General features: G+C 35.6%; 3 protein-coding genes across 5 annotated transcripts; 1 reads left to right on the top strand and 2 right to left on the bottom strand.

The window, feature by feature from the left end:
• Window positions 1-2966: 2966 nt before the first annotated feature.
• LOC142542193 (GDSL esterase/lipase At3g27950-like) lies at window positions 2967-5996 on the top strand. Its single transcript, XM_075648689.1, has 5 exons — window positions 2967-3506; window positions 4156-4365; window positions 4468-4607; window positions 4993-5263; window positions 5607-5996. The coding sequence occupies exons 1-5, from the start codon at window positions 3200-3202 to the stop codon at window positions 5846-5848; spliced, it is 1170 nt and encodes a 389-aa protein (XP_075504804.1). The 5' UTR covers window positions 2967-3199; the 3' UTR covers window positions 5849-5996.
• Window positions 5997-6662: 666 nt separating this feature from the next.
• Window positions 6663-9302, bottom strand: LOC142542192 (uncharacterized). Of its 2 annotated transcripts, none has more exons than XM_075648688.1 (3): window positions 8710-9302; window positions 7140-8359; window positions 6663-6948 (listed from the first exon to the last, which is right to left on the bottom strand). In XM_075648688.1, the coding sequence occupies exons 1-2, from the start codon at window positions 9076-9078 to the stop codon at window positions 7175-7177; spliced, it is 1554 nt and encodes a 517-aa protein (XP_075504803.1). In that variant the 5' UTR covers window positions 9079-9302; the 3' UTR covers window positions 6663-6948; window positions 7140-7174. The 2 variants fall into 2 exon arrangements, with proteins under 2 accessions (XP_075504803.1, XP_075504802.1); XM_075648687.1 differs by having other exon boundaries at window positions 6663-6932; window positions 8710-9301.
• Window positions 9303-10752: 1450 nt separating this feature from the next.
• Window positions 10753-16557, bottom strand: LOC142542191 (nuclear transport factor 2-like). Of its 2 annotated transcripts, none has more exons than XM_075648685.1 (9): window positions 16187-16557; window positions 15665-15799; window positions 13803-14109; window positions 13225-13490; window positions 12947-13121; window positions 12424-12545; window positions 12281-12346; window positions 12016-12097; window positions 10753-11199 (listed from the first exon to the last, which is right to left on the bottom strand). In XM_075648685.1, exons 1-9 carry the CDS (start codon window positions 16223-16225, stop codon window positions 10988-10990), a joined length of 1404 nt encoding a protein of 467 aa, XP_075504800.1. In that variant the 5' UTR covers window positions 16226-16557; the 3' UTR covers window positions 10753-10987. The 2 variants fall into 2 exon arrangements, with proteins under 2 accessions (XP_075504800.1, XP_075504799.1); XM_075648684.1 differs by having other exon boundaries at window positions 12947-13127; window positions 16187-16556.
• Between the last annotated feature and the right edge of the window lie 1267 nt (window positions 16558-17824).

Raw genomic sequence — 17824 nt, 5'->3', positions numbered from 1 at the left:
TACTATTTTACCTTTTGTTTATTGTCATTTTTCATATTAGATTAATTTGATAATTAATAGTGTACTTAACTCAATCAAATTAATTATTCTTTTGATTTTACTTTGTAAACTTACTATTTTACCCTTTTGTTTTATAATTTGTATAATGATCATGATGTTCTTTAAGTTAGTTTCTACATTAATTTAATAGGATTATTAATAAAGCACTTAACTCAATCAAACTATTTATTATTTTAATTTTACTTTTATTTTTAAATTTAAATTTAATTACTTTAACTTATACAATGACATCAAGTTAATAAAAAATCGCTCTCATAATGTTTTAAAAATAAAATATCTATGAAACCATGACATTAATAAGGCGCCTTCTCTTTATTTGAAAAAAATATTGAAAAATTTATAAAATTTTTGAATAATATGAGTTGGTATTTAATTTGAGAGTGATTTATGATTTTTGTTGCTCGTATATACTTCAATTTCTTTGTTATTGTAGTAAATAAATTCTTTTTGAACTTTGAGTGATCATTTTTTTATAGAGGTTGTTTGTGTCATGAATTTTTTTAATTCGTTTTGTTTAGTATATTTGGCGGCAATAGATTTTCTGATATTCTATTATTTATCTTGTTTATATGAAAATATGTATGAGAAGTACACCAATCAAAGCCACATATTTTGGGTCTTATGTTCTACGAAGAGGGTAATATATGATTTCTAAGAATTAATTAATTTATTGGTTCTTCATACATGTAGTTAAGAAATGAATCAAATTTTGAACAAAAAATTTATGACAAACATAATGGATGAAAAAAACATGTTAAAAAAATAATGTTGCGTATTACTATGTCCCTATTTCTGTATGATATAATTCAAACACATTTTTTTAGATATTTGAAATTATATCTAAATAAGTGACATGAAACATATACATATATATTTGAAGGCGTATTTAAAGCAAAATATTAATATCAAGAATGATTCATATTTAAATTTCAACGCAGCACAATGAAGAAGAAATTAGAAAATTGTATGTGTAAATCTTTAAGGGTTATATAGTGATTATGTTGCTACTTCATGGTTTGCAACATATTGATGCCATATAAAATATCAATATTTTTCAAAGAATAAACAAAAAAGAAAACATTCTTCATTCAGAAAAAAATATATATGAAAAAAATGTGTATAATTCTCATTCTATTTTTAATGGTTTGAGAACAATTCTAAAGCTTTGTGACACAATATATCAATTTTGTGCATTTTTAGTAAATTGGGACATTGAGCCGATTGCACTTTATTTCTTCCAATATTATCTCGATAGATTTCGAGGTGGCTAAGATGTTGTTTTTGTCTATTATTTTAGTTAAAGTGACTAACAAATTAATTCATGAGATATATGATGGTAACATAGAGAACTACTCGTCAAATAAATTTACTTAGCCGAATAGTGAAATTCAAATTGAATTATACAATATTTCATCAAATTAATTTTGTATATTATATGATGCTCATGAAATCTAACACAATTGTATTATTAGATGAGATATTGAATAAGACAAATACTTTGATATATATATCTTAATTACGTTAATCGTGTCCTTCTCAAGATTTTTAAAATGCAATAATTAATTTTGTATGTCGTTCCACAATATATGTTAGGTGCAATAATTGTCCTTGCTTGGTAGAGCAATCGAACCGTGGTGCTTGAGCTGCTATACGGTTTAAAAGATTTGAGTTGTACCATTACCACCAGCTATAGCTTTTGGTAAAGCGCTTGCAATTGTTATCAGAGCAAAGGTCACGGGTTCGATTCCCATTGATTGCAAGGAGTGCAATTATTGGGAGGGAGATTGTTGGGTGACAATAATTGCCCCTGCTTGGTAGAGCGATCGAACCGTGGTGCTTGAGCTGCTGTGCGGTTTAAAAGATTTGAGCTTGCACCATTACTACTAGCTATAGCTTTTGGTAAAACGGCAAGCGCTCGGTCCTACAATATATAAAATATTATAAAACAAAATGTAAAGTAGATAGAATAAAATTTGTTTTGTTTATGATATTGAAACTATATCATCCCCATGATATGATGCACGCAATCATTGTTCCAAATCTTCTAAAAAATGACGAACGAAATGAGTTTCCTGAATTGCGTCAAATTAAACGATGACACAGTTCTAAAATATAGTCATTTGAAAAGATTTTCAAGTTTTTCTCACACCGATTGAGAAATAATTGTTTAAAATTTATTAAACTCATAGTTATATGTTGATAATATTGATACTAAATATATAAAAATGATATTACAAATATCACAATGTTTGAAGAAATTACAGCACCATTCATTGGTTATGTTGTTGAAGATTATATATGTTATATATACTTTTAGTCACAAGTAAAAACCAATCACGACTAAAAACAACATTATTTTTATGAGTTATAGTTGATGATTGTCAAAAATTGAAAAATCATTCAACAATAAAATAAATATTTGGAAAATAAGATTATGGATAAAAACAATGTAGAAAATCGAAAAAACGTCCTGATAGGAAAATAAACTACGAGCATGTCTTATCCCAGATGAGAATTTTAAATAACATAATAGATGTTAAAGACGATCATATATATATTTGTTGAATATACCAAAATAGTTATATGTATATTATAACAAATCACGATAAAGAGTTGTTAAATTATCAAAATCAACCAAGAAGTATATTGAAAAGTGTTTCATGTGGATAACATAACTTCTCCGTTTCATATACCGTCTATGGTCATGATTTTTGATTTTGTGATTTGGTTTGTTTCAATTAATAAATGCTATTAGTCATATTTTAATTCATTTAAATATTATCAAAATTTCGTACTTATATTTCAGCAATTAAGTTGCTTACGTGCAACATATATGTGTGTGTGTGAAGATGATGCCCTGCAATATATATATATATATATATATTTGTGGGTGTGTGTGTGACAATTTATTTATTTCAGACAGCAATGGATGCTCTCCTTGTCCCGTCGAGATAATAATTCCAAGTACTATATTTTAATCTTTTGTTTGAATCTTTATGCAGAGAAGCAACATGTGCAAGAACAGAGTCAAAACCGATCAAAAAGAACAAAAGAACAAAGTCGGAGATTCAAACATGAAAAGACTTGATTTTGATTATGGAATCTAAGAACCTATCATCTTTACGTACTGTTTCAAATTATGGACTGGGGAAGCAACAGAATTGCAGGTGGATTTATGAGTTCTTGTGGCTTGAGAAGATCTGTGCAATCGGTGGCCATTGGAGTAGTTTTGTTTGCAGCATATTCAGTACTTAGAGAGCGGGCGACGCTTGGGAAATCAACAAGTGTTTGCACATTCAGTGGAATCTACAATTTTGGGGATTCAAATTCTGATACCGGCAGTGCTTCCGCCGCATTGGGGCGTGTTCCCCCACCTTACGGGCGTACATTCTTTGGAAAACCTTCGGGTCGGTACTCGGATGGCCGTCTGATAATTGATTTTATTGGTAAGTGAATCAATTAATCCAAATAAATTCCGTTTTCTTGATATAATTTTGATGATATCTCACTCTTTTATTGTTTTTCGTCTTTTTGATAGTCATACACGGAGTTGAGCAGAGAAGCAAAATAGATCTAATGTGTTTGGAGACGACTTTCTGTTGTAAAACTTGCTTTATTAAGAAATTTTAAGTGAAAGTTGAATGAAAGTCTACCGGTTCTAATCATATCTGAATCAACATCTTGGTGCTGATTTGCTTTGGCGACTTTGCGCCGAATCCAAATATACGCTAATGCGAATGCACAATAGGCGTCATCGAAAGAGGAGAAAATGAAGAATAGGCTTGTGTAGGGACCCAAATTACTATAGAACTCTATTTTGATCCCTTTTTAATCAATTCAAATACTCATATTGATTGACTGATATGGGATACCTTTTTGTGTATAAATAGGACTGTGTCTGTTGTATTGAAAGAATCACTCGATATGTACCACGTGTCTGTTAAATGCATGGTCCTGCTTATATTTAATGTGGAGCACCCATTTATTTCGGTGCATCAAAGGATACACATGTGCTCCTGGTGCAGTATAGACCAAACCATATGAATGTACTTACTTTCTTGGCACTTTTGATATTTGCACTTTTGATATTTGCAGCGGAAAAGCTGGGATTTCCGTATTTGAGAGCATATCTTGATTCCTTTGGAGTTGATTTTCGTCAAGGGGCAAATTTTGCTTCGAGTGGTTCTACCATTCAGCATCTCGATGCGAATTTATGCGGTGCAGGTTTCAATCCCTTTTCTCTTGATGTACAGCTTTTGCAGTTTGAACAGTTCAAAGCTCGTTCTATCGAATCTTACAGCCAAGGTTAGAGATACTTGCCAGACTTTTTGTAGAGCAAATATCGATGATGCTAAAAAATAGTTGAATTTTCGGCCAAGATCATTGACTCTAAAACTCCAATACCAGGATCTGAAAGTTTTTCAAAAGCTCTATTCACTATGGATAGTGGGCAGAATGATCTTCATGCTGGACTAATATCGATGAATGAGGAACAAGTGAAGGCAGATGTTCCCCGTATACTTGATCAATTTTCTGTTGCTTTAGAGGTAGGTAATTTAAAGAATCCCCGTTGGTAGTAGCAAGACCACGACGCTGAACGATATTAATCTGTCATCTTCTATTGAAGAAATCATAAATTGATATTACTGTTTCATGTCAGATTGTTGAAGTATTTTTGGGTATTTTCAATTCACCTCCTTATACTTAGTGTATTTTAAACTCGTGTAAAAAATTTAATATATGCGAGAGGGAAGTGTCAAATGTATATGGAGGTGAATAAAAAAAACCCGTTGATTTTTATATATCTGGCTGTCCCTTCACAGATGATCAATACGTCTGGATTTTTAAAGGAAGTCAGCATTAATTATATATGCAGTGTCATGTCTTCCTTTAACGTTAATATAATTTTTTTTGTGATCTTCTTGGCTCCAGAAACTTTACAAGCTCGGTGCGCGGGCATTTTGGATACACAATACTGGTCCAATTGGATGTTTGCCTTACTTTATTTTTCGTCATACAGCCAAGCCAAACAGCACCGACCCAAACAGCTGCATCAAGTCGTATAATGAGGTGGCTCAAGAGTTCAACAAGCAGCTTAAGGATAAAATGATGAGTTTACGGAGCCAACTCCAAGATGCAATGCTCATTTACGTTGACATCTACTCTGTTAAATATTCTTTGGTCAGCGATGGAAAGAACAATGGTGAAAATATTATTTTACGAGACCTCAGCTGTTCATATTTTAAGGATAAATATGTAGTTAGTAATGGTTCAAGCATGGATACTAAATTAATTAGGAGTTGGTTGTATAGATTTCTTCTTTCCATTGTGTTTTTTTCGAAATCGAAGTCCATTAATCATTCGAATCATGTTTAATAACTTTGTGATTTAGTTATATTTAGACTCTTTTTAACATTGCAGCAGGAATACACATCTTCTGAATCATATGGACATGTTGATACCGAAACATTCCCCCAACCCCACTCCATACTCTTTTCTGCAAAACTATGTATTCTTAAATGTTGGTTGGGCTTTGGATTTGTCAGGATTTCCGGACCCTGTTGGATATTGCTGCGGGAGATTAGGTGTGGTAGAATGTGGGGAAAAGGTAATGTTCAATGGAACTGAAGTATACGGGGATTCCTGCAGTAACCCATTGGAGTACATATCTTGGGATGGTGTACATTACACAGAAGCAGCAAACAAATGGATATCGCATCGTATTTTGGATGGCTCGTTTTCCGAACCCAAAATTTCCATAGCTGAAGCATGTTTCCAAACTTTGTAGGAGTTGATTTATGTTGTATCATGCATGTTCATAGATCTGGTCATTGTGACCCCATCTCTGTTCTTACAATTTACAAATGAAAGAATTGATGAAAATCAGTTGATTTGGCTTTCTTGATGAATTTTAAGGGAAAATTTCACATACGGTACTTAAGTGTATTGTTGTTGATAATCATAAATTGGGGCTAACCCCTGAAGCACCTCATTATATTTTGGATGTCTGGAAGTTTTAAGAGGTCCTTCCTGCTGGTTTGCTTGCGGCTACCAATCATATTAATGAGGTCTTACAGCCTTCAAGCAAGACTGAGTTTTTTCTCATGGAGACAGGAATTTGCATGCTCCATAGGGAGTGCAAACAAGTTAGAGTTTGCCTTATTCTTGTAGAAATATATAATCTTGAACGTGAACACAGAGTTCAAACTCGAATTCATGCTCATAGTTCGAGAGTGATATACAGAGCAAGCTCGATGTTGACTCATCTCGTCGCTCTCAAACAAAATCATGGGCACACCTCTGTTAGAAACGACCATGTTTTGACTTTTTATTACTATGTTTCCATCGAGATGTCAAACGTGCTAGTTCCAGGTTGGCACAATTGAATGGTGAACTCGATACTGTACCCCCTGGCCGGGTTACTCGGTTCCGTCTCAAAACTTGGGTAGCTGCAAGTCAATCAGCCTGTTTGGCAGTATGCCAAACCAGCTCGAATTCAGACTCTTTGTAATAAATTTAGAAATAGTGTTTTAAGTACAAATACGTGTCATTTATTGATGTATGAGAAGTGAAATGAACTATAACTATCAAGCATGTAAAATAGAGCCTTAGTTGTGACATTTAAGACTTGAGTGTTGATGGGGAAAATAAAGCAGTCAAGAAGTTATATTACAAGTTTACACTAAATAACAAATACATCATTCATAGTCTCGAAAAACAAAAGAAGAAAAGGAAAGGAAACAAGTAGTTAAGTAAGAGGGCATAATCACGATTAATTCTGCAACAATCTCTTTAGCCACCTCCACGCCTTAATTGCTAGCCTCCGAGAAGATCCAAACTCCATTTATTGGCACATCCTTTCGTGAATTTTTCTACATTAGGATAGGTCTGACAGTTTGAAACTCGTTTGTTAATCATGAATATTATAGCTTATCGGTTCTTTAAAAAAAGATTATATCTTATAATCAAGTGAAAAAAGCAGAATTTATGTCCATTTCCATGAAACTGCATAAAAAAATCAAATCCCTGGACAATTATTAATATTTAACAAGAGATGATATCAAAGAGAAATATTTTACCAATCATATCGTTGCACCATATAGTAAGATTCTTTTCAAAGGAAAGATCGCCCCGAGGTGCCAAGTGATGGGCTATGAAACCTTGTGCTACGGCTCCTTTTTCCCGGTGGCTTACCACAGACACATTGACACTCATACCCATATATGTTTCCGAAGCATGAAAACAAACCACTTCCTCCATCATGAGAGTGCCTCCGAGGATGCTTAGCTGATGACTTGTAGCTGCTCGATGAGTATCCGCTACGATCATGCAGCGGTGGCACGTCTGTTCGCCACCTCTCGAGCTTAGACCTAAGCCCTTCGACACTTTCATCCAAGCTCCAACCGTCCAACACGGAGCTCTGATTATCCGATAAAGGATACTTCTTTTCAGCCATCATCACTGCTGCCACCTCAGAAGGAGAAGGACCCACCTCGGAATCCGACCAAAGCGAACGGCCCTTCTTCGTCTGTGCACCTATCACATACTTGTTACCATGTGACATCAACCCCTTTGGTGAAACATACTCGTTGTAACCATTGTATTTTGAGACGGGCTTCCCTTTTTTGCCTTCTTGGACCTTGTCTTTAGGTGAAGTGCCATTTTTGTCCACTTTAGTTTTTGTCACAGATTTCTCATCTATAACCTTGTTCTTAGGGTTTTCATCACCACCCTTTTCATTTCCCACCTGAATCTTGATGTCATCAGTACTTTTCAAATCACACTTTTCCATCTTATAGAAGTAGGAAGATTCTTTGCTCAAGATTGAATCGCTTACGACCGAACTTCCTTTTTTCCCTTTTCTACCCTTTTCTTTAGGCTTCTCTCTAAGCTCAGCCCCACTAATAACTGAACTTGCTTTCCCTTTCTTGAACACCATTCCTTTAAATGGATCCACAGGCTCTGTAATGCTCAATATTGAACTTTCTTTAGCTCCACTAGTTTTTCCTGTCACAACAACGAGTGAGCTATTTGGTGGGGAGAAATCATCTGTTGTCACTCGTTCGCTACGTTCACTTCTTGTTCTTCGCAAGATAGGCTTCACAATAGAGGGATCATCGTTCTTTTGGTTTTCATTTTGGTTCAGTTGTTGAAGAGTGGGTGGATCCTCCATTAGATCGCGAAATCCAACAGCTGATGCACTGAGTTGTGTGTAGAGTGGCATGCTCCGCATGGAGCTGTCGAGTAAGGCCACACCGATGTTTAGTATTCCTTGTGGACGTCCTGATGGACGACGTACCTTTGCCACAAAACGAATTAATGAATCAAAAGATGGCACTCAAGTAAACGTAATGCACCAAGTTATATATATTATTTGTCTAAGAATTTTCTCTTTTCATACGTCTTTGTTATCTAAATCATTTATTCATGCAATCAAAAATGGAATATTTCGTATATGAAATATATATATATACACACAGCAATGCATATGAAGATTAACTGGACAAATATACAATATGGACAATGTCGAAAATCATTATATTTAGACATCAACTATTTTAATAAAGATAACACGAACAATTTCGATTTTTATCGATCCCCCATGTAGGGAATGTCATAACATAGTCTGATCTGGAAGGAATACTATACCTGGAGGGCTACAAACCGCATTCCCATATGGTTGCGGTGGCCATGCGACCGGGCAGGCGGCGGAATAAGGTTTCCAACCAGCACGCGAACCGTCCCAACCAGCACGTCCCGGAACCAGTTTACGGAATAGATTTCAATCATGACGGCGGACGTATCCCGCCGGAGAAAATCCTCATCCACCCTGAAAACAAATTTATCATTCCATGTGGGGTTGTTCTTGCCCTCAGCATCCACGCATGTCGTAAGCTTCCGGCTCTGGTTCATCCACGCCGTAGCGTACGTGCGCATTTTCTTGGACACGGGCTCCAAATCTTGTGCGGAGATAATGTTTATCTCCAAAAGTTGGAAGGGTTTCAAGACCGGCGCCATGTTCTTGTCCGAAAATGCATAACATATGAAGACTAAGTAAACGTCAAGCTTTGGTTTACGTACATTTTATATGAATCTTGAAGATGGTGGCGGAGGTTGCAGGATGTGATTCTCCGGCCACCACTCCGACAAGGTAATGTGGGTATGAGATGCGGGAGGAAGAAGAAATTGGGAATAGAGAAGATAATGACCTCTCTAAAGAACATGAAATCAGGGGATATATGGGACGGGGGAAAATAGGGAGACAGCAGTATGTTTGACCAAGTTGTTTGTGGTCCTGAGACATGGTGATTACCTATTGTCTTCTGAATGTTGAGGATTTTGAGTGGGGTAGATATTTTCTTGATTCTAAAATTAATTGAATAACTTAATATAAATTTATTATCATAAGATCATAAACTTAGTTGAATATTATTGGCTCATTTTTTTTATTACAACACACGCGAGAGGGATCGAACCTGGGGAGAGAAGCCAACTAATCTGACGGGTGAGAGCCCTGGGCTACAAGCCCCGTCTCTATTATTGGCTAATTTAATCTCACATAAATTTAGATTTTAAAGAATCATAATTGGTAAGACTTTCAAATTACCAAGCATCACACATGTTGTGAGGTTCGGGGTCGAAGAGGGCAGGGGTGATCGTCGGTGTCATGAGGTTGCACGGACAATGAACGGCTCCTGACAGGCTTCTAGGTGAAGGGAAGTGTTCCGATCTTACACCGGAAGGAGAAGGATTCTAAAAACTGTTCAGATATGGGAGTATGCAGTTGAAGAGGGCTTAAAAGATTTGATAGGTACTACTCATATAAAAAATGTGTATTTTTTTTTCGGTAGCTCATCACATAAGAACTCCAAAGTTAAGCATGCTTGAGTTGGGACAATTTTGAGATGGGTGACCCTTGGAAAGTTTCCTAGGGTGCGTTTTGAGTGAAGACATAAGAACGCAGAAACACTCGTCTTGATACAGTAGGGACAATCGTCGAATCTGAGACATTACAATTGGTATCGGAGCCGACTTCTCCTAGTGCGGTGTGATTTGGGGACGAACCAAGCGGAAGCTGGTGGGCATATGAGGCTCGAGGCCGAAGAGGGCGGGGATGATCGCCGGTGCCATGAGGTTGCACGGACAATGAGCGGCTCCTGGCAGGCTTCTAGGCGAATGGAACATGAATGAACCGATCTTACACCGAAAGGAGAGGAATTCCAAAAACTGTTCAAGTATGGAACTATGCAGTTGAGGAGGTCTTAAAAAATTTGATAGGTACTACTCATATCAAGAAGGTGTATCTTCTTTTCGGTAGCTCATCACATAAGAACTCCAAAGTTATAAGCACGCAGAAAAAACTCATCCTGATACAATGGAAATAGTTGTTAAATCTGAGATGTTATACCTATTTATTTATTTATTTTTATTTTACTCTTTTGGGGTGGGACTATTTTCATTAACGTGAGATCAGAAACTCCGACAAGCACCTGCCAAATACTTGATCTTGAAACTCAATTTGATGTTTTTAAAGAAGTTCAAACTTTTTGCAAAAGATTACACTTGAAATTTGAGAACAAAGGTCCCTTTTAACAATAATGCCATGTACAGTCGCTCCATATCATCATAGTAAATTCGGGATGCCAAAATTTGAGTAACTTATAATAATAATTATTATTATTACAATAAATATGAACCACAAAAATTATAAACCTCTGCATTAATATACTCAGGTATCTGAAAAATGGCGTTATAGTCAATTCCCAATACGGAAAAAAAAAAAAAAAAAAGATCAGTAATGACTAGTTACCTGCCAGAACATTTAATTAAGACATGCTTCCATTAACTTTGTGGAAAAAAAAGAAAAAAAACTATTGAGAATAAACATTACTCCATGCCTCGAAATTCCTTGTCCAAATCGAAGTACTTATCCCTCATTCCGAGTAATGCCCATTCCTTGCTGATAGGTGGAATGTGCTCTTTCTTGTCGAGGTACCTGCCTATAGAAACCATTTCCCCGTGGTCTATTGTAAGTACGCTCAGTCCCATCTTGTGTGATCCCTCTGCCAAAACTTCGGCCACCAAAATGTCCCCTTGTTCCTTCCATATAGTAGCTAACCCGGCCTCTCCCCCTTGCTCCTGTTCAAAACAAGCCAACCATGAAAGAATTTAAGAACGGTAGCGGTGATTACCAGAAGAAACCAAGTGAGATGCATCCGTTTTTAGTGGTAAGGGTGGGAGGATTTAAAGCTAGAATTTACTCAACAACGATATCTTGCTATCAGATATTCCGTGTCCTCAGATCAACATATGATTTCTAATGCATAACAAAATTTAACAGATCTTTCATTTTGAAAAGCAGATTTTCATTTACATCCCCTGAAACTAAGTTCGGTAAAATAATCTGAACAGTTGTTGCAAAACGACCTACTCGCCGCTTGCTAGAACTGCTGAATAAACCAAAAATCAACAAGTCTCTGCATTTTCTTCATGCAAGTAAATCAGGTACTTAAAGCCTAAAGGTTAAATAAAGTTCACATTCCGTTCTAACATTAGCAGAATTTAATAAGGAATTCATTTTATCGTATCTTTTTTTATATCAGCACTTTAGTGGTCGTAAGGAGAAAAGTAAAAAAATTTGTACCCAGTTAGAGACAGACGAAGAGTGATTCTCAAAAAGAAGGCTTGTGCAAATTTAGGATTGATAAATAAGTTATCCCTTGGAAACTTCATGCATATGCAAGGAACTTACGGAACTCAAGCTTTGTCTTTCTTTCGACATCCAGTTATACCTCTTGAAGGTTTATCTTGTGGCAAAGAGAGCATTCATTTCCAACACGTCTTAATTAAATGAAAACCCCGAGGAAATTACCAATGAATAGTGTGGAAAAAATGCTTATGCCATAAAACTTCATATATTCATACAAGTCAAAACCATAAAACAGGAATACATACTTCCCCCTCGAATGAAGTTGTTTCTATTTGGCCTTCGCTCTTCAATGTAGAGCTGATGTGCACCTATCTGAACTGTGGATGCCTGCAAGTAACCGATATAAGTTACGGGGTCAAATTCTTTTCTTATCCAGAGGCATTCACTCTTATCTAAGGTGCTATAATAGCGACACATAAAATATTGGAATAGGGACTACCGAATTTCTGTTTAGAAATTCCTATAAGATACAATAAGCAATGGAAAATACAAAGAATAATCTGGCCAAACCTTAATCGCATTCTGCACCCCAGAGACGTCTTCAAATTCAACAAATGCATAGCATGCATCGATATCCTACATAAAAAGGAGGTATGCAATTTTTAGCAGTTTAACACAAGAAACTAAAGCGTATGGAGAAAAGGAGAAATGACCTTCCGAGTTCTAATGGCCACACCATCAGGCTTGAGTTTACCAAACTTCTCGAACTCCTCCCCGATTTCAGAAGCAGCCATAGTAGTCGGAACATTGCTCACATACACTGACATTATTTCAACTACAGAATGAATATAAAGAAATACAAAAAAAAGGTTAGAAACAAAGTTTTAACATGAAAGCCAAAATCTCGTTTGATATATCGGACATAAAATTAAGGGAAATAAATATGGGAAAATGCAATCAATAAATCGGATTTCAATTAACATTTGCCTTAGATGTAAAATCAGTCTTAATTTCACATCTTGAACGTATTTGGATATCAAAAAGTAAAGATTAGATGAATGTAAATTATCCAATATAACTACTTGATATATTTTTAGAACATTTCTTTCATATTTACCTCTGTAACCGAAAAAAGGAAAAAGATCTTCATGATCCAACACAGCCTTACTTAAGTTATCCAATTTAATCTAAATCACCAGAAAATGAAACATGATAACAGAGATGGGAGAAAGTCACCTTCATCTTCCACAACCTGTACTTCTTCCAGACTATCCAACCTTTCAAGTGGGTTCGAGGATGCAGCCAACGGTTGCATTGTGGCTTCAGGTAAATGCCGCAAGTCTGAAGGAGAAACAGGCTTGCTCAAAGATGGTGGAATTGGCACCGCTGGAGCAGAATTCGCTTTAGCAACCTGTAACTTTGAGCCATAGTAAAAGACACAATTCATGAGAAACTGGCCATATAAATACAGTGTACAATACAAAAGGTGTGAGTTCTCATTATTGACCACGTACTATGGAAGCATAAGTATGCTTTTGGGGCTCAACAACAGGTTCTTCGACGGGGGAAAATAAATGGTCAGACACGGAGTTCATAGTTCCCTGAAGTGAACCATTCAACTGCACAACAAAAGTATCTTCCAGAACCTGTTCTGAGGCAGGGACTTGCTGAAGCTGTTCTTCTGGATATTTGAGACTACTGGCAGGGCCATTCTCTTCGATTTTTCCAGTCGCCAAAAACTCTCTAGACTGAAAATCTCCATCCAACCCATAATTGGACACTGCAAAAATGGCCGGAGTCCATATAATTAGCGATGGGATCATGGTTTTTTCCATATTTAGCTCTATATTATCTACTGAATAGAGAAAATCACTTTATTAGCATTTATATGTGCAATGACATAAACAGAGGCACATGCTGCTAACTCGTTAAATTTCCCTAGCACACAAAGAAAGTGGGCTAAATATTTAGCACCACTCCCACGTTGTCACGTCCAAAAAAAGTTTATTTTAGAGTTTTTTTCCTCCTTTCGGCTAAATGCATTTTCACTGGAAACCAAGTTTAAAAAAAGGAACAAAATGAAAAGGACAACCTTGTTCTCGAAGTGTAGCTGGCAAATGCAGGTTGGAGTCAAGATTTCTCTGAGGTAAATAAGCAATTGGATGCTGAAGAATCTGTTCTTCGTCAACATAGTGGAATATGTCATTGAAGACAAAGTATCCTTTCTCCTGAGGGGCAAGAAAAAAGGTTTCCACGAACTTTTTCCTCACATTGAAGCCTTTTACAAGCACCGAACCAGAAACCATCACTAGAACTCCACAGTTCCAAGATTCTAAAGAATATGCAGTCTTAATTTCTATCCCGGTATAGTTCAGTGACATAATGAGTTGGTGGATTTTCTGTGAGGCAAGAAAAGCTCAATAACCAACCTTTACTGGTTCTACTTTCAAAGGATAAAACAGGATGGACGATCATGAAAATTTACATTGGAACTAATCAAAGTGAATCATGAGGCTTTGAATTAATCATTGAATATACCATGCTGAAATGTAACAAGTACAATCTTACAAATCAATTTGCCTGTGGTGACCCGAAACCTTATTTGAATGAAGTAGTAACTAAGACATGATTAATAGGGTAGTTTAGTGTCGGAAAGATTCAAAGTTAGTGTCAACTCGATGAGGGGTCGGTAAACCGGCGCACACGGATCGAGATGTCATCAGCAGGATGACAACGGACGAAGATATAATCCTAAAGCCTTGAATAGAGATTGAAAGATCATTAGGAAGAACTTTGAATCGTGTTTAGTGATTCTGGATCTTGCTTGACAGCGATTTCAGTATGTTGGTATTGTCTAGTTTTAGAAGAGAGATACGTGATGTACTGAGATATCCAAGTTTATTACACACTTATATGTTGCATAATATATATTTTACTGCCTTGACATATTATGCATGACATATCATGTTGGGCATGATATCTTTTGAGATATACCTCGTTTATTGGGGCCGAACAGCCATGTTCTGCATTGTGGATGGTTGGGTATCGAAAGCTACAGTGCCCGACGTGACCGCGGGCTCTAATTACCCTGGACATTGTAGGTCTACGTCTTGATGATGAGTTTGGGAGTCAAAACATGCCTAGGGTAGATCAGAGACTACACACTTAGGCGCCACTAGATTGAGTATGAGATTCTGGACTTATCCTTGATATCCGAGCATATTGCATTTCAGATACATCATATCAGTTTGTATATTCGTACATTCTCATATTGGGCGATTGTCGCTTAGATCCTTGTTTTCATCTTGGACATCCAATTCCACGGACAGGTTTTAGGTTCGACAATTCGGACGATCAAGGTAGTGGTTAAAAGCAATTGGGTTTTCGATGATGATCCAGTAGATGTTTTATTTGGTTTCTCGCATTCTCCTGCATGATTATGATTTTGATTTGGTTGTATTAATGATTAAGACTGAGATTATTATTATATTTTTTTTCGGGTTATAAGATTAAGTTATTTGGTTTCCTATGTTTAATTGTTGTTGTCAAGTTTAATGACGCGTGCTTATTAGTCTGTTTAGTAGTGGCTCGCGTAAGGGCGCTACATTGCAAAAAAATCAATATTAAATAACAGTCAAAGTTCTTCGTTCTTGCAGTTTCATCCAGGATTGGGGCACGACAGAAAACACATACAAAAGGAGGTAGGTTATGATTATTGTCATGGCCAAGAGACCGGGATGGTGTAATCACAAACTACGACAATATAGCAATCAAGGTTGACCCAATGGTGATTGGATAAAAAATTACTTGATAAATAATTATGCCATTACTGTCATATGCTGCAGATTATTCTATGCTGTCACATTTTAAACATATATGGAATAAATTGATTAAAGAAAATTTAAATATTCTGACTAATCCACATGTGCAAGCAAGAGGTTTTTCTAGGAATACCAGCATAGTATTAGCAGTTTCTCTTGAATTTCCATCATTCCGAAGCATGGTGCTGGCATCATTGTAAAATTGGTGCACAAAATCTGGCTGGTTCTGTATCATCTGATAGTACTGCCCGACAAAGTATGTCCCCACCTTCACAAGAAAAGGTAAAAAGTGTCAACAAAAAAGTCCATCATACACAAATACTGAGGAGTTGAGTTTGCATTAATGGCATTTCCTTGCTTTGTTATATCATGACAAGTGATGAAAAATTGTGGATGCATAGAAAGAACTAATATAATTTATGTCTTGGAATGCAGCATTCTACCATCATATGTAGACCGGATACTTATAAGTTATAACCATATAATTCTGCATCTATAGGGAACAGAACGATGCAAGATATTTTCTATTTGAAGACGATGAATTTCCGAAATGGAGCAAACATAAATGCATACACAATATATGAGCAAACAAAATCAATTCACTTGCATGTAAATAAAACGATTTATCGGCCTAGTGAAAGATTCAAAACTTGACCTGGGCAGCAGTGACAGGCAGAGGAAAAGCAGAGGCCATGGAGAAAAACCCAGATTCAGAAGAAAAAACGCAGATCTAAAACCCCAATTGTCAAGATCTACGCGTGAATCAACAGAACTAATCACAATCCAGATTCAGTTTCGCCATTTTCCATCACTCGTTATCATATTCAAGCAGCCCATACGCTCGAAAGCCTGCCACTACAAGCTGCAGTGAGAAATCTCGCACTCTTGACGAGTGGGATGAGGCTTTGTGGCGTACCGCGATTCTTTATAGTTAGGGCTGGGATGTGTTTGTATGTATATATATGGAGACGCTCTTTGTCACGGCATAGAGTGCTGGAGACCACTGGTTTTCAGCTGCCTTTTGGTAATTTTTGTGTTCGTGTATATATATATATAAATGTATATGTATATATGCACAAGGGAAAACATAAGGGGGTGTTTGGTTTTTTTTTTTAAATATCTTTTCAAAAATATTTTTTGAATCCAAAAGTAAGATCTTTTTCTGAAAGTTGAAATGAAAAATATTTGTGTTTGGTTTTTTATCCATTTTCAATCTTTTGAGAGAATTTTAGTATTTTAAAAGAATATACAATATTGTTGTTGTATTAGTATATAGTCTAGCAATATGTTTTTTTAATTATTAAAAAATTAAGCTGAAATAATTATTATTAGAAAATCTAAAAATTTAGCATGGATATATTTGAAAGATTTTTTTAAACGTTTTCAAAAAACTTTGTTTGAATCTTGAAATTATTGTCATTATTATTTCATAAAAATTCGCCGTAGGTTTCTGAAATCTGCCTAAAATATATCCATCTATTTATGATTAGTCCACACTATATCCAATAAAATATCGCAAAATAGAAAAAAATATATATATATATATATATTATATATATGCATATATTTAAATTCAAAATCTTATGGGATGCTGATTATGTTTATACAAAAATGATTATACTAACAAGTTATTATTAAAATTAATTGTTTATCAAACAATAATCACTTCTAATTTTCAGTTTTGTTTACAAAAATTATATAATTCTACTTTTTCTTCACTTCTTCATTTATAAATTTAATTATTTCTTTAAAAGTATAATATATTGCAAATACTCCCTTATTGTTATGAGTATGTCTCTTGTGAGACGATGTCCCGAATCTTTATTTGTGAGACGGGTCAACTCTAACGATATTCACAATAAAAAGTAATACTCCTAGCAATAAAAGTAATACTTTTTCATGGATGACTCAAATAAGATCCGTCTCACAAAATACGACCCGTGAGAATGTCTCACACAAATTTTTGCCTATATATGAACTTATCGGTTGAGAGAATGTAACGTATATGAGTATGTGTTGGGTGTAGAAACACTAACAAACTTGATTTTGATGATAAATTTTTTTTTTTTTGTTTTTAACATATTTACTCTCAAGTGTGAATTGGTTAACTCAAGAGAAAACTTGGAACTCGAATTTAGCCAAATTGAAAATCTGACGAGCTGCAGTGTTTTAATGATATCTCAAGTTCGACGATGCAATGACCAAACACCAAAACAACTAAACAGAAAATCCAATTTGGGACAAGTCGGATTTCATATCAGTTGGACTAAATCGAATATTATTTAGACAACTT

This window comes from Primulina tabacum, chromosome 4 (genome assembly GCF_025594145.1).
Source record: "Primulina tabacum isolate GXHZ01 chromosome 4, ASM2559414v2, whole genome shotgun sequence".
Classification (NCBI taxonomy): Eukaryota; Viridiplantae; Streptophyta; class Magnoliopsida; order Lamiales; family Gesneriaceae; genus Primulina; species Primulina tabacum.
Note: the sequence above shows the minus strand (reverse complement) of the source record. Positions and strands in the feature narration are given on the sequence as shown.